The sequence below is a fragment of the Triplophysa rosa genome, linkage group LG8, assembly GCF_024868665.1.
Source record: "Triplophysa rosa linkage group LG8, Trosa_1v2, whole genome shotgun sequence".
Lineage (NCBI taxonomy): Eukaryota > Metazoa > Chordata > Actinopteri > Cypriniformes > Nemacheilidae > Triplophysa > Triplophysa rosa.
The window spans coordinates 19,514,044-19,531,322 of NC_079897.1; the positions used below are offsets into that span (position 1 = coordinate 19,514,044).

At 39.6% G+C, this 17,279-nt stretch overlaps 1 protein-coding gene across 4 annotated transcripts; it reads left to right on the forward strand.

The window, feature by feature from the left end:
* The first annotated feature begins 694 nt into the window (after window positions 1-694).
* Window positions 695-15,988, forward strand: adar (adenosine deaminase RNA specific). 4 transcript variants are annotated; one of them, XM_057339916.1, is made up of 16 exons: window positions 695-882; window positions 2,450-2,556; window positions 3,382-5,565; window positions 6,019-6,217; window positions 6,333-6,481; window positions 7,764-7,899; window positions 8,801-9,039; window positions 9,209-9,362; window positions 10,989-11,160; window positions 11,248-11,341; window positions 11,632-11,751; window positions 11,835-11,965; window positions 13,647-13,829; window positions 13,915-14,027; window positions 14,144-14,271; window positions 14,405-15,988. In XM_057339916.1, exons 3-16 carry the CDS (start codon window positions 3,509-3,511, stop codon window positions 14,751-14,753), a joined length of 4,224 nt encoding a protein of 1,407 aa, XP_057195899.1. In that variant the 5' UTR covers window positions 695-882; window positions 2,450-2,556; window positions 3,382-3,508; the 3' UTR covers window positions 14,754-15,988. The 4 variants fall into 4 exon arrangements, with proteins under 4 accessions (XP_057195899.1, XP_057195900.1, XP_057195901.1 ...); XM_057339917.1 differs by lacking the exon at window positions 2,450-2,556; XM_057339918.1 differs by lacking the exon at window positions 2,450-2,556 and having other exon boundaries at window positions 3,385-5,565.
* Window positions 15,989-17,279: the final 1,291 nt, after the last annotated feature.

Below are 17,279 nucleotides of genomic sequence, written 5' to 3' on the forward strand. Positions count from 1 at the left end.
GACTTTAAAACTATTCTACGTGGATGTAGACACACACACATTCATGGGTAAAGAAACACTTTTACACAGTTAAGAGACACACTGTTTTTACTGTGAAAATAAAGCTCTTTAATGCAAGTCGATCACGCCCGATTCACTGTGGCCATATACTGTAACATCACATTAGGACTGACGACCCGATTTCCATATATTTCTCACCCCGACGTAGTGAACTACTTTGTTCGCCAATCAAGTCCTACCCCTAAACCTTATCCTCATATAAAACTTTTGGCAGTTTTTTGTTTTAAAAAGTCACCATTTAATAACACTTACACACGCTGACAGTCTGGTCCCTTTTTACAAAATCACCTATAAGTTACTTAATAAAACAGCGTGCATCTTAACCGTGTAAACGCGCGCGTGTGTCTACATCCATGTAGAATAGACTAAAGTTAAACTATACAACGTTAAATAATGCTGACTCGTGAGTGAAGTTCAGAGTAGAAAATAATTAATTATACTAGCACGTGATGTTAGAGCATATGGCTATAGCCATTCTCGGGTGTGATCGAATTGCATTAAAGAGCTTTATTTTCACAGTTATTTCTAAAAAAAATCTTTTTTTCTTCAGCAAAATCTGCGATTTAAATGGCCGACTTCCGGATTGATGACGCGTCGTGAAAACCCTCTATGTACCTTGATTATTACAGTAGTATATTAGTAAAATGCCTTAAAGTCCATTGCAGGTTCTTGCAAACGCATACGTCATCGAATAGCGCCAAAAATAGCGTCGCATCTATGCGCCGTATTTCTGTATCGTTCACTAGCGTTGTGTTTTCATTCCGCATGTGTCCTCTCATACTCATATTGAGTATTTCCACATTGTGCATATTGCCTGCGAACGTAAGTATACTTATTTCTAGTAACGTATTTTATTTACATTATCGTTCTGTTCCGCTGTAAAAGAAACAGAAAGGGACTCGGTTGGAGTAAGAGAAAGATGCTTCAACGCCAATGACGATTGCTGCTTCGATGTATATCGTTGTTGTTTACGTTAGCTCATAGCCGAAACGCGGTTTCGTGTTGTTCTATAATCATGAGCTCACGTACTTTTGTTTAGTCCATTTGAGTAAAAAAAGAAAAGCAAATTAGTTTAATTGGTTCGAATGGCTTCTATCAAACATGTAGTGTCCTTCTAATGTACGCAAGCCACAAAAAGTCAACATAATATTATAGTAGAGGGTGAACTTGGTGCGTTACTAGTCTTCAGTTTTTTATGCTTTATCGTTGCTTGCAATGTTTGCTTGTGCATCTGTAACGTTAATTGTATCTTGTTGTGAAAAAGTGTTGTTCATATGGGTATTTCATTTTAACGTTAGCCCTTCCAAGTCTATTGATCAGCATTGTGACCAAAGTCGAAACGGTCTTTAAAATGGGATGGATAAAACTATAAATATGATTCTCTACTGGACAAGAACAAAAACATCGTAGTTTAATTTTGTTTGGGGGTATGTACAATAGTTATCATGCAATGCAATACCATTGTACATACATAGCATCTGGGATACTGTTTCTTTGCGTTAGTTGTACAAGGCTGCAAGTTGCTTGTTTTTTTTCGACTCTGAATTAGTGAATCTAAGTTATAAAGCACGTCCGGGAGACGATTGCACCTTTGTGACTAAACAGTATTGGGTTTGTTTGTCCCGTCCATAATCCACGTCCTCTCGTACCTAACCTTTCTTTGCATACGTGCATCCCCAGAAACCTTTCGCTCTTTAAACACTTGGGAATAAATGATTTTGCCACTTCAGGATAGTAGGTTGTTTATTACGGTCACAGTACTGTAACCTCATGTATTATGCATCTTGGAAGGTCGCAGGTTAAGGTTTGCTTTCAGTCTGCAGAGTACTGAAATCTGAAACGAAACTGATGGCTCAATGGCGTGTCATAAAAATGGGTAGTGCGTTGCAGTATTTATGTCCTGCTATCAACTGATATGCAGTAATATGAATAGAGTCGCCCTTAACGTTTTTAAGTGTTAGAACAGTTTTACATTATTTTATGTTATAATGTGTATATGTTTGTTTCCAGTTACATGTTACTTTATTGTTGTTTTATGGTGCTAAAAGATGTAATGTCTGTGACTAATGGCGCCACCTGCTGTCGATGTAGAGAAATGCGCGTTTTAAGACAATTTCATACAGTAACCGAAGAGCTTTGAGAAGAACGGAAAGCGAAACTTGACGACATGTGCTTCGTTTGCTTCTGAATAGCAATATCGCTTACGTTTTTGTTTGTCCAATTGTCCTTTAATTGATAATGAAGATTTAGTCTTGCAAAATTACTAACGAGAAAAAGACAAGTTTCAGGATCTACATGACATTTCGTGGAGTTTGCCGGCCTAAACGGTTTATAAAAGCAGACGGCGAATACATGTCGATAGAGCTTTGACAAACTGATGTATTTCTAGTCATTTTCAGGTTTAAATCCAAAGAGGTTTTAATTCATAAGCCAGAACGTTCCTACCTGCTAGAGACAGACAGGCGTGACGCCGATTCCGGTTCATCTGTTTTGGCGGTATGTAACGTCTTTCGAATACGACCTTCTATTGTGAACTTTGCGTCAGTGTAAAAATGTAGATACTTTAAATACAAAACTGAGTTAAAATAAATATTTGTAATATTTGAATGCGTAAGTTTTATGCTAAATCTGTGTATACCGTTTTATTAACCATAGTTTTTTCATATCCTTTCAAAAAAAACAAAAAACATTTTGAACCATAAACATAATTAACCCGTCTACATCAGCTAGCTATCACTTTTTATAAACAATTTAAAAGTCATTTAAATAAGTTAACTTTGTAGCAGATAAAATAAGTGAAATGTTATATAAAAATGTGAACTCTTTTGTAATGATAACCATGCAGACTGTTTGCTGCCTGAATGCAATAATAAGAATGTACTATTTTTCATACCTGCTGTGGAGTCTTAATATCCCATGTGGTGTAAGTGTTAGTGTTAGTGTATTAAGACTTAGGAAAACTTTTTAAGATAAAGTAAAATTCTAGGCTACAGTGATTTACACCAGACGAAACCTTCATGTTATCTCCCAATATTTTGCGGGTCCCGGCTGAGAGGGCCTTCTTCCTTCTATTACCCATGGCCACTTTCTCTCACCAGAAGGATCTGCAAATTACTAGCTAAGCCGGTAATAAATTGGTTGTCGCAATAAGCATGAAAAATTCATCTGTGCCTCTTTACCCGGGTTCTCAAATGACTCCTGTGATGCCAAGAAATTTTCAAACAGAATTTGTGTGTGTTCAATGACAATGTAGTATCAGTTGTACCCTTTACATTATCTTTCATTGATTATTTTGCTGTTCTCTGTCCCTTGTGATTTCAGAAGCAGTGCACAGACTAAGCTCTCTAGTGACATCATATTTAGCAGACGCTTGAGGATCATTTAAACGTGTGCACACATCTACCAGGCACTTTGTCCGTGCCCAACGCTACACCCCCACCCCTGCGCTATGAGCAGAGGTAGAGGGTTTCACAACGATTATCAGCGATACTCCTTTCCAGCCCACCAAGGAAGACCTTGTTTTCATTCCCCGTCTCATCTTTCCACCGGTCACCCACGGGGCCCTCGTGTCCCAAGCCCCGGCTCTGCATCTGGCAGGTACACAAACCCTTCATATCAAACCTCCCGTCCTGCCACTCCTGGTGTGCATCCTCGCGGTCCTTTTTTCCCCTCTTCTCCCTATGATGCGCCCCACTGGACATCACCTCAGCACAGCAGTGATCATTTCTCTGATTCTAATGTTGTGAGCTTCCAACAACAGCAGGTGGATTTTCTGAGGGGGGAGAGTGCACAGGCCCCGCAGTTCAAAGCGTCCCATCAACGGCAGCTGCAGGCTTGCACTGGAGGCGAAGAGGACACAAATAGACCTCACCAGTACCAAACAGGTTATCGCAACTTTAAAACAAGCAGTGGTGGTTTTGGAAGAAGAGAAGACTACAACAGGGCAAATTGGCAAAGAGAACAGAATTTTGGACATACACCTGGACCTCAGAAAAAGTGGAGTCACCCTCACCAGAAGGGGCAGAATTATCAGAATCTAAATCAATACAGTAAGCACTCCTGGAAAGCACAGGTAGATAATGTGTCCAGTCTGTCGTCGGGTCTTCATAGTCTGTGTTTAGACGACCGAGTGAAAAGGGTAGAGTACTCCGACCCCTTCTTGTCCAACCATAGCCGTGCCAGCAAAGTGTCCAGTTTGTATGGCACCGCCAGAGAGTTTCTCTGTTTGACCCCTGAGATCAAGAAACAGGTTCTGTCTTTTTTGACGTCACTCGGGCCAGACGAGACCATTCAGGCCAAGGTCCTGGCCAAAAAGCTCCATCTGCCCAAGAAGATCATTAATGCGGCCTTGTATGACCTCTTAAATTCACAGCAAACAGTGAAACAAAGTGACACTCCTCCCATTTGGAGGCTCCGCAGGGAAGACGACCGTGAGCCCGTCAACAAGAGAGACAGAGCACAGTCTTCAAAGGATACCGTGAAAGAACACCGTGAAAGTTCATCCATAAATCAAGACTCTAAAGCAAAACTCACCAGCGCTAAGCCCGAAGCACAGACCCTTGAGGACAACTGTGATAGTAGCGACGAAACCGAGGTCTCTGAATCTGAGGACTGCGAAGACGACCATACTTTGAAAACAAATTTTTCTGACAAGCCTCAGCCAACACTTTTACCTACAACACAGTCTGTAAGCGTATCAACAATGGCGGACTCTAAAGACATCAAAGAGCAGATCTTGCAGTACCTCTATGAAGCGGGCAAGTCTAGCTCCCTTGTGATCGCCAAAAACCTCAGCCTGCGAAGTGCCAAGCAGGTTAACCCAACACTCTACTCCATGGAGAAACAGGGTGATGTGAGATGTAACGCAGACGTTACTCCGCAGATCTGGGAGCTTAGTGCACACCGTCAGGGAAAGATGGACCGGCAAAGGAAAGCCGCCGCACCCATAAAACAGGAAATGAACATCGATGAGATGTTAACCTTGCCGATTGAAGGGATTGCAGACGTGACTGCTGTGAAGTTGGAGGGGACAAGTGGAAATGAGACCAGTGAGTTTACAACAGCAGAACTGATGGACAGGAGTGCAAATCCAGTGAGCATGTTGGTAGTAGACAAGGAAAGTGATTTTGGTAACATGCTGCGTGACATGCCTGATCTTGAGGCTATTCCCCTAAACCCCAATGACCTTTCTACTTGCACCACCTACCCACCTTGTCCTCCCCGTCAGTTTTCCTACTATCAGGAAATGCCCAGTAATGGAGGAGAACGCTCGCAGTGGGTGTCCGACGATATCCCAGAGTACCTGAACTTTATCAGATCGGAGGTTGCTGTATCGGTGGCTGCTCCCCCTCCCCCAGCACAGAGTTCGGAGTCGAGCAGATTGCAGAAACTAAGAGAGGCCCAGAGTAAGAACCCAGTCAGTGGACTGATGGAGTTTGCGCAGCACCTTGGATACAATTGTGAATTTCTACTCCTGGACCAATCTGGACCCTCGCATGATCCAAGGTTGGTGAAAGTTTGTGTGTTTACGGTATTAAGGGCATAGTTCAACCAAAAATGAATATTCTGTCATCATTTATCTTCCCTCATGTCTTTCAAAGTCTGTGACTCTTTCATCTCTGGTACACAAAAAATGTCTCCGTGTTTTTGTGTCCATACAGTGAAGGTCAATGGATGCCAGTGTTGTTGTCTTACCATGTTCTTCAGAATATCTTTCGTGTTTCGACATTTGGGTGAATAAATTATGATAGAATTTTCATTATTGGGTGAACTATCCCTTTAAGATCGCCTTTGCTTTCTGGTGTTTATTTTGGATTTGACAGGTACAGCTGTGTTTTAAATAATGAATCTAAGCATTTAATGTGTGTGCATGATTCAAGATTTGTTAAATGTGTTGGAGATTGTTGAAAATTTGTTTTGATCTGAATTTCTCTTGAATGTTTTGCTCTTCATCACCAGGTTTCGGATGCAGGTTATGTTAGATGGTCGAAGGTTTCCACCGGCCGAGGCTTCCAGCAAAAAAACGGCCAAAAAAGATGCTGCAGCCATAACCCTGAAGATTCTTTCTAGAGAGATGGAGGGAGGATTAGGAGATACAGATGACAAACCGGGCATTGAGAGTGCTGAATCAATCACAGATCTTGCAGATGATTTGCTGGTATGTTTGGTGTTCTTGTAGTTCAAGTTGCACGATGCTTTATCAACTCTGATCATTTAATCTGTCATGGGAGTGTTTTACAGCCTTTCATTATCTGTTGTGCCTTTTAATAAAGGGTGGGGAAGATACTCCCCCTCAGGCTCTGTCCAGGTCCCTTCCTGGAGGAAAGAACCCTGTGTCAGTCCTGATGGAGCACAGCCAGCGCAGTGGGAACGCCATCCAGTTTATCAACACAGGAAAAGAAGGGCCTCCCCATGATCCGAAGTAAAACACACTCTTCATGAAATAGTTCTGTTTTCAAAGTGCATTTATCCCCATGCCATCCTCACATTCTCTCCACACCAGCATAATCTCACACTTTCCACCTTTTGTACTCTCACCTCTCCTTTCTCACTGTGCACCTCTCCATTTATGTCATTTCCCATCTCTCCTTGTTTCTTTTCCTGTTTCTTTACCTCTCTCTCTCACTCACTCACTCACTCACTCACTCACTCACTCACTCACTCACTCACTCACTCACTCACACACACACACACAGCGTCATTAATTTCCTTTGTCCTTAAAGGTACAGTGTGTAATGTTTTGGAGGATCAATTGACAGAAATGCAATATAATATACATAACTATGTCTTCTGAGGTGTATAAAGACCTTACATAATGAAGTGTTATGTTTTTATTACATTAGAATGAGCTATTTCTATCTAATGTACATACACTGTGGGTCCCCTTACATGGAATTCGCCATGTTGTTTCTACAGTAGCTCTAAACGGACAAACTGAAGCTTTAAAATGAGACTTTGCAAACTATCAAACTCAATTCCTGCTTTGTCTCACCCTGAAGGACTGAAATCTTTATCAGTATCTTTGTCCTTGTTCAAGCACATTTTTCTTGTACTTCTCTTTATACGCTATGTCCTTGAGTTGGGTTTGTATTTACTCTGAGAATATTAGATGAAACAGGAAGCCATTTTTCGTTGGCATAGAGCAGAGTCTGTATCTTCTTTCCTGTCTTCACATGATTTCGCATTGTAGATACAAAGTTCTTACCTGAAGGGCTTTACAGTTTGCGAAATTCAGAGTGATTTTTGCAAGTTGCTCCTTTTAGTCGAAGTTCTGTGTTTGTAGAGAATACTCTCTTGTGGGTAGTTACATTTGAAATAGTTTGTGAAATGTAAACGACCCCTAATACGATTTAAGCCTGCTTTGGTATTTAAAAATATGCAGTTTAGGTCTGTTTCTGATTGTTAAGCAGATCACGAGTCAAGCAATGAATCATGCAAATCCTGTCTTGTTAATATACATATGTTTGCGTAGTAAACGTGGCCTTAAGTCAAAGAGAGATTCTGCTTTCTGGCATTGATGTAAATAAAGCCGTGTTTGCCAATGTAGCATGACCATACAGAAAAAATAATTTAATTTAATGTTGGTTAATAAAGAATGTAGTGCTTTTTATTAATTAAAAAAATACTATGTTCACTCTGACTCACTCGATCTCATTTATTTTTCCTCTCATCTCCCCTTGCTGCAATTTTACTTCCCGTTTCAGGTTTATGTTTAGGGTCATGGTTGGTGAGCGACTCTTCCCAGTAGCCGCAGCACCGAGTAAGAAAGCAGCGAGGCAGCTGGCGGCAGAGGAGGCTGTGAAATCACTAATGGGAGATGGACTACTGCATCTTAACAAGGTAAAGAATGAAGGAAGACAGAAAGAGAGCCATGGTGAGTGTGTACAAGAGCGCAAAGAGTTATGTTACAAAGATACAGATAAACGCATTAATCAATTGCAGGGCTGTGATGCACTAAATGTTACATTTGTTTGTCTTTTATGTATTGAGTTTTGTTGCAATTTCTGCTGACTTGAAGTTATCTAGCTGGCTTGAATACAGCAGTGGCCAAAAGAAAAAAGATTAAACCATCAATATATGAGGTGTATGGTAAAAAATGGACAAAACATTAAACTTTTAAGCTATTCACTGGACAAGAATGCAAACCACAGCATATCTGGGAATATGGGTTTTATTTGAATAAACAAATGTGTAGAAAAGCAAAAAGCTTGCTGGAAATATTTGATCAATAATTGACTTAAGTTTTATTAGTTATTAACAGCTTGTTGTTCCTGTCTTGAAGTAATATTTTATATCCATTCTTATGGACCGTAACTCAATAAGCTTTGTATGTTTTATGTTTTGCCAAGCTTCCTTAAAATTTTCCCAAAGCTGAGCTTCATTTTACACTGCAAACACAACTTCCCAACCTTCACACAATTTCTTTTAAAGGGATAGTTCAATTTTGTAGTTCAACCTTCAAAATTAAATTTCTGTCATTTTTTTACACACCCTCTTGTCATTTTAAACCTGTATGACTTTTTTCTTTTTTAATGACAGAATTTTCATTTTGAAGGCGAGTTATTTCTTTAACATATTTTTTGTTAATGTGAAACTATAAGTTACTGTGACACACAAACACACAGATATTAACATCCTCTTCATTTTGTGACCCCCACTGCTTTGACATATCACACAGCCGTGTTCATCCCTCCGTGTTCATCTATGTGCCGCTCGATTGAACACAATCTTTCTCTTCCAGCCTTCAGGTAATTTCTGTCCGCTGAGTGAAAACGAATCGCAGCCGGCGATGCCTGCATGCCCCTCGCTCCCCCCACTGACAGCAGCGGAGCTTCAGGCGGCCCATGAGGCTGGAGTAGGTGACCTCATCAACCACCTGAACAACAACGCCGTGTCCGGCCTGCTGGAGTACGCCCGTGCTCACGGCTTCGCTGCGGAGATCCGCATGGTGGGCCAGTCGGGACAGCCACACGAGCCCAAGTACACACACTTACTCTCACCTGGTCACGTTTCACATCTTTATGTTCTTATTAAAGAAGCAGCAGGAGTTTGATCTCGGTGTGCTCGATTCCCCACTGCTCTACCACACAATAAAACGATCAAATGTCACACAAATTTACACCCCTCTCTCTCTCCGTATCTCTCTCAGGTTTACATACCAGGCTAAATTGGGAGGGCGATGGTTTCCTGCTGTGTGTGCTAGTAATAAGAAGCAGGGGAAGCAGGAGGCAGCAGACGCTGCACTCCGGGTGCTTATAGGAGAGGCAGAAAAAGCAGCACGTACCGGAGAGCTCACACCAGAGGTATTAAACACACACACACACTGTCTCATTGTGTTTGGTAGTGATTTTTGACTGCTTAACAAAGATACCATTACATCTGTCCGCAAGTTATATACTTGCTTTGCTTTTTAGGGTTGCATCATATTATTGGCATTTTTAAACTCACTGTAAATGGTGGCTTGGTACTTTCTGTTCAAAATAAATGTAAACATTGCCACACCTGCAAAAAGTGAGGTAAATTTTAAAAGCATATTTGTGATATTTAGCTTATCATTGTCTTGTAGATTGTAGATGTAGTGTGGGCAAGTCAGTCTCAGTATCTTGGTGAAATGGCATTTGCGAGTCACATCATGATTTTGTTTCATTTTGGTGGCTTCTATTGCTGGGAATATTAAACAGTGTAGGGCTGTGCAATTAATCGAAAATGAATCGTAATCGGCAATTCTGGCCTTCAACAATTACAAAAACAAAATAATCGAGGTAAACGATTATTGTGCCGCATTCCATTTTGCAAGGATCCTCTCCTTTCTTGTGGTGTAAAACCACAGCACACAGTTTTCGTTTATAGTGGTTCAACTGTGCTATTTTCTTTACATTTATTTTTCAGTTGATTTCACATATTAAAAGGCAAGCTTTTACATTTTTCCATGTTGTTTCAAACGTTAAGGAGTAATCGTGTTAAATAATCGGGATCTCAATATTGGGCAAAATAATCGTGATTATGATTTTATGACATAATTGAGCAGACCTAAAACAGTGTACACTAGGGTTCAAAAAGCTTGACAAAACTGTGTGTCATAGTCTTAAAATCTTTTAATCTGAAGGTGTATAATTTAATCTTTGAAATTACTTTTGTAGACTAAAATATACACTACCCGTCAAAAGTTTTTGGACATTAACTCACTTATGTGTTCATTTTTCCACATTTTAGAATAATAACAAACTCATCAAATTGATGAAATAAAACAAAGTGAACTATGGGAATTATGGTGTAACTTTAAAACATTATAAATTAAAACATGTATATTTTATCATCTTATTTCATTAATGTCCAATTTGGAATGGAAATGGAAATTCCTTCAATACTGTTTAAAAAGCTTCCCAGTTTGAGACCTTAAGATCCTGAATGATAAAATGCTAATTCTAGTCAAAGGGTGACTACTTTGAAGATGCTGTAATAAAACATAGTTCATTTATTTTGGATGCTTTGGTTGGGGATGCACAATATTTATCGGACAGATAAATTATCAGCCGATATGAGTAAAAAAAAAATATATATATATATATGAGTTTTTATTGATCCGATAAAGTACGCTTGCTGGTAAATAAATAAATCAGTCAGATTTTTCAGAGATTCACCCGCTTTCTGAACTGCATCAATATTTCACTGTCCCTGCGTTCCATTCCAAAGTCATCCCTATGCCCAACTCCCTTCAAAGAGTAAAGCTATTGATGTGTAAACTCTACAGGGATCTTCGTGCATCCCTACTTTTAGTCACAACATAATTCCCACTGTTACAATTGTGTTATTCTATAGTTTTGATGGGTTTACTATTATTCCAAAATGTGGATATATAAATAATGATTATGATTAATAATGATCCCTTTAAAACCTTAATATATAATAAAATAATTTGTTTGTTCCAGCTGCCAGTATCGGGCAGTACGATGCACGATCAGATCGCCATGCTGAGCCATCAGCGCTTTAATGCCCTCACAACACGCATCCAGCACAGCCTTCTGGGTAGAAAGATTCTCGCCACCATCGTGATGAGGAAAGGAACGGACAGTCTCGGCACAGTTGTCAGCTTGGGGACGGGTACAAAAGCACAACAGACACAGTCAGTGTGACGCATCGGCCTGTTAAACACTACTGTAGATGTAATTGTTAACTTTGCGCCTGTAGGAAATCGCTGTGTTAAAGGAGAGGAGCTCAGTCTTCGAGGGGACACGGTTAATGACTGCCACGCTGAAATCATCTCCAGGAGAGGCTTCATCCGGTATCATTTTACAGCGGAACACTCTCCGACTCCTTCCCATAATTCATCTTTCTCTCATTCTTGCACTGTCTCATCGTTCAATATGAAGGAGTCTTATTTCACTGCAGCTTTATATGCTGACTGTTTGACACCATGCTTCTTTGTCGCTGTGATTTCCCTTTATATCTCTTAACGTTTCATTGTGCTTAAATTGGATAACAAATAACAGCAAACTGCCACAATAGATACATTTTTTGTAAAAATAACAAGTTTGTTATCTCTGTGATAACCCATATATCTCTATGACTCAGGTTTTTGTACAGTGAGCTGATGAAGCATTGGGAAAGTCCCAGTGAAGAGACTATTTTTGAGTTGGCAGAGGATGGCAAGCTCAAGATCAAATCTGACATCACCTTTCATCTATACATTAGGTGAGATAGAAATGCGAGCTACGTTTGGAACAGATATTAATTTGTAAGCATGGATGACTCTGCTTTGACGCTTTTTCTCACAGCACTGCTCCTTGTGGTGACGGAGCTCTCTTCGATAAGTCCTGCAGCGAGAGAGCTGAGATAAACGGTTCTGGACACATGCCTCTCTTTGAGAACGTCAAACAGGGCAAGCTTAGAACCAAAGTGGAAAATGGTAAGAAACAAAAAATGCCATGAATATTAGATCTTTTATGATAGCAGAATGCTCACTACTGACACAAAATGTGTAATGTACAAACAAAAAATGTACATGGGCCATGTGATTTTGTTTTTTGTTAGTCATAATATTTGGGCTAAACAGCAAATATTGCAGTGCTTGAAATAGATCTTGTGCCTCTCATAGCTTAGTGAAAGTAGCCGATTGCCAGGCAAACCATATGATGACTAGTGCAATAGGAGAGAAGCAATTGCATGGCCATTTACAAATATCACATTACATTTATGAATGTAGCAGATACCATTTTATCGGAAAAATTATTTAGAAAAGCCCTTTAACAGTAAGGGATAACCATCAATTCCGGGATAAAAGCATTATTTAAATGCAAAGTGGCAAACACCACCCTCAGTGCCAAATGCACCATCCAAATCTTTTTGTCATTTTATCCAAGTCAACTTAGATTAGCGCTTAAAAGTTTTTAGCTTTTTACCATTATGTGCATTTCATTGTTATCGAACCCTTGACCTTTCCAGTGGACGTCTTTTTTGCTAGCTGCTTTGTTCAACATTGCTGACAAGCAAATGCCTCATGATAAATTCACGCATTATTTGACCGCGTTTATGATTTATGCGTTTGGCAGATGCTTTCATTTAAAACGACTGGGCAATGCAATGAAAATGTCAACCTCAAAATGAAATTCATTTGGTGACTTTGGTGATTTTAATACCCATGTGAAGTCTAAAGTTTTTAAAGCATTTTTTGTGTTCTTAAGCAGTTTTCCACAGTCAAGTAAGTGAATCGGCACATCCATAACAGAATCGTCACATCCATAATGATCCATATTTCTCATAAATTTCCACATGAAAGTTAAAATAGTAGTAACTATTTTTATATATTTTATGTTGTGTAAAGAGCCATCGCTTCTCCATTTGTATTATTTTAAATAGTATCATTTTAAAGGGATACTCCACCCAATAATGAAAGTTCTGTCATCATTTACTCACCCTCAAGTTGTTCCAAATCTGTATAAATATCTTTGTTTGGTTAAACACAAAGAATGATATTTGGAAAAATGTTAGCAAATGACATTTCTGGGACATCATTGACTGCCATAGTAGAAAAGATTATTGGATCATTATTTTGTTTTGTTCTGTTGAACACAAAATGAGATGTTTTGAAGAATTGAGTAGTCAAATTTATACAGTTTGGAAGAACCTGGGGGGTGGAGTAATTCATGCAGAATAAAAATTTTGTCGCATACATACATTTTTTTTCTCTCTTTTAAAATAGAAAACTTGTGCATAGACTGATATGTTTCTTATGTCTGGACTCTGTCAATAGGGGTTTAGTAAAATATAGATGATTCAATTTATTGGTAATTTATATTTTGAGTTTTGACTGGAAATGTCACATCTATAGTGCTGGAATTTCCTGACTTGGAAATCTTTACAAGTTAAAACGAATTGAACAGGGTCATAACGTCTGTAAGAACACACAAAACATAACACCCGTCTCTTACTGTACATCTTTACTGTGTAATGTACCTAATGTATTTACACGTCTTTAACATTCACTTTATAGGTTCACCTCTTTCATTGAGTTGACTTACATTTCCCAGTTGTCTGCTTTTAGTGTTCTCTCCTGTTACTGTTCTTATTTGACTGTACTGTTCTTTAAGGTGAGGGCACAATCCCTGTTGAGTCCAGTGAGATCGTACCCACCTGGGATGGCATTCAGCATGGTGAGCGTCTGAGAACCATGAGCTGCAGTGACAAGATCCTGCGATGGAACGTGCTCGGCCTACAGGGGGCGCTGCTTAGCCACTTTATCCACCCTGTTTACCTGCGCTCCATCACACTTGGTAACGCGGTTCCAGCTATGCTTATGCATAATAATTTGGGTTCAAACTTTGTTATTGGATTTGTAAATGTTTTTAAATGTGTTAGGATACCTCTACAGCCACGGTCACCTGACTCGAGCGGTGTGCTGCCGATTGGCCAGAGACGGGGATGAGTTCAGAAACAGTCTACCGCCAAACTTTGCTCTCAACCACCCTGAGGTACCGTCAGAGTGCTGCCATGCCATCAAAGATATGTGACTGGACTGCAGTAAAAAATTTGGTTTCATCTTTTACTTGTTTGTAATGGCTTTTTATTTCTTTATTGGCCTCTGCAGGTGGGCAGGGTAAGTGTGTATGACTCAACACGTCACACAGGTAAGACCAAAGAATCGAGTGTTAACTGGAGTCAGCCGGACCAGTTTACAGTGGAGGTCCTGGATGGAACCAAAGGGAAATTTGACAGGTGCGTTTTTCTTAACCTGCCGATAGCATGACACAAACCACATTTGCACCTAGTTGGATGAGTGTTTCCTCAGCATTTCAAAACCTAGCCACTGGCTTTCATCCATGACACCTGCTGTTTCTTTTCATGCCAGTCCCAAGATGGAGGTATCGAGGGTCTCCAAGTCAAATCTGTTCCGTCTTTTCCATCGCTTGTGCCAGAGCGCGGGGCGGATAGATCTGCTGGCTTTGCCTTCTTACGCCCACGCTAAGATGGCCGCCGCTTCATTCCAGGATGCCAAGAGGCTGTTCTTCCTGACGCTAACACAGCATGGATATGGCACCTGGATTGGGAAGCCCTTGGAAGAAAAAAGCTTTGAGGGCGATTCCAGAAGCATGGACAGTGGGTGTGCAGGTGCCAGTCAGGGCTGTGCTGTTGGTCCTAATAGATGCTCCAGCACAAACAACAACTTGCATTTAACTTCTCAAGGCTTACAGGGGTAGCGAGAGAACAAAGAGAGGGATGGGGGGTTTCTTGTGTGGCTGTCGGCGAGAGAGAATAATAGATACTGTGTGATGTGCGAGGACAGGATTGTGGGTATGGTTACTCTAGGGAAGGTTTATTCCTTAGATGGGGGAAAGCAGGGTGAGCCTGTGGGTTTTGAAAATTGTACTTCATTTGTCATGACCAAGCAGAAAAGGGTGCTGCTATGGCAACAGTTATAAACCTAAGCCAAAATAGACATGATACTCGATTACATTTTAGTGGGTTTCCCTCACTCTGCGGAATTGTGTTTGCAACCAATTATTGCTACCAGCAGAATGCTATATTACGTGACTGTAGTGGTGACATTTTTCTTAGTTAGCATTATAGATTTTATGTAGAACATAATTGAATTTTCCTGTCAATAAAAGACAGCTTTAATCAGGTAATGTCACATATTTACTGAGGTTTATGGAATCCCAATTAGATTTCAATTTTATTGGATTCAGCAAATGCAGGTTGCAGAAAATCTGCTTTGACATGGTCATGGCGTATCAATTCCTGACTTAACTGCAACTGTATCTGTTTAGAGTCAAATTATTTTTATTTTTTGTAGGATGTAAAGGTCTGCATACCAAAATCTGATTGGGTAAAATGTATACATAATGTACATACAGATACATATGCACACAGATGTATATATAAAGTCTACTGTGAGTTTATATATATGTGTGTGTGTTTATGTATGTGTATATATTGTATGTATATATTTTGTAAGGATGAATAACTTCGTTTTCTATCTTTAATTTTTAGAGTGTCTTTTTATACAATGTGTGTTGTTTTAACAATTGTTTATGTGCGTGGTAAAAAATCAGCAGCTCCTGGTAAATACTGCATGCAGCCAAACGCTTTCCGATTTGCATCTGCTGTAGCTGGTGGGTGGCACAAACCAATCATTTGCACCTTTGTGGACCTGAGCTGTTTCATTTCCCTGTATTTTGTTCCTCCATATCTTGAACTAGAACGATCTGCTGTGTTTGTGTTGTATATGTACAGGCACACCGTTAATTGATTCACCGCTGTAAGACTAAAGCAATAACATGTTATTTCCTTCTACCAGCATGTGAATCCGTATTCTTCACATCTTTCTCTTTAACCCATTGAGGTTTGTTTCTATACACGCATTTAACATTTTTGCAGATAAGTTTTTGTTTAATTAAAAACTAAATCAAAGGAGTTATTTGTAGTGGCCCTTTATTTGAGGAGACTGAGATAAATATAAACAATTATAAGTTGTCTGCTATCTACTGAAGGTACATAAAATACGTTCTTATTTTTTAGTACCAAACAATTAAATTCTTTAATCTTTAGCAATTTTACAAAAATACAAAAGTCAATAAATAAAATTAATTCCTTCTTTAAGAAGGAACTAAAGACATTATTCCAACTATAATTTTGTGGAGGCACTTGCTGCTATTTTAACTCCCAAAACAACTATAGAACTGATTTAAAAACGTTTTATTCATCAATTATAAAATGCTATTTGAAAATGTTGATATGCAAATTAGGGATTCGATTTTCAGTGTTATGTAACAACCTGATATAAAGTCCTTTCCTGAAGATCATGTTTCTGGTCTACAAAAGTTCCCAACAGCTGTTACAAAACAAATTATATTTCAGTTTAGGCTTGCAGATGAGCTTAAAAAATAATGCATTTATTTTACATAAATAACACTTTTTTAATAAGTTTGACATCTTTAATATCGACATAAAATAACCATGTTTAAAAACAATTAAACTGGAAGTGCTGCTGGACCCGTGTTTACAAGTGGCTGTGTAAACGCCGGTAGATGGCGACTTTTCCCTGTATAGCGCAACTTCACAGAGAACAGTATGAGGTCTACAAGAAACAATTTAGTGTAAAATTATTAATTTTACTCACACTAATTTCTCTGGCAAGTCTGCTAATACGGTCTGTGGACATTTTATAGATTAGATAAAGAATAAAATACCACCTGGATCTTCGGTAATAAACTTTACTGATCATTTCATCATGCTATAGCCTATTAAAGCAAGCGGAATGTCGATGTTAACCTGCGATGGAAACAGATAGACAGCTGTCACGTCCTGGTACTGAGTTTGGGCTGGCCTAAACCATGCTATTATCTAACTGCACTTCTGCGCAAATATTTCGACAGATGTGTCAAACGGTGCGTAGATGAAATATTAGTCGCTTCCACGGGCCGTGTAAATGAGCCGATCGATGGCCACAGATAGGAATGAATGAGAGAAGGGACTGAGGGAGTAGGTTAAGCAGTGTGGGCAAAACCTCGCGAGGGAGCAAAAGATTGAAAAACGGCTGAAGTTAACCGGCAGTGTTTAATGAATACGATGGCCAACGGTGCTTTTAGCGACCTGTGAAGAGCACGCGCACTCATCAAACTCCTTCCTCCAGCGGACTCAGTGAAATTAAAGTTGTTGTTCTGCAGGCCTGTCTTGACTAGAGAGCATGACAAATTCAGTGATGTGATGTATGTGTGTGTGTG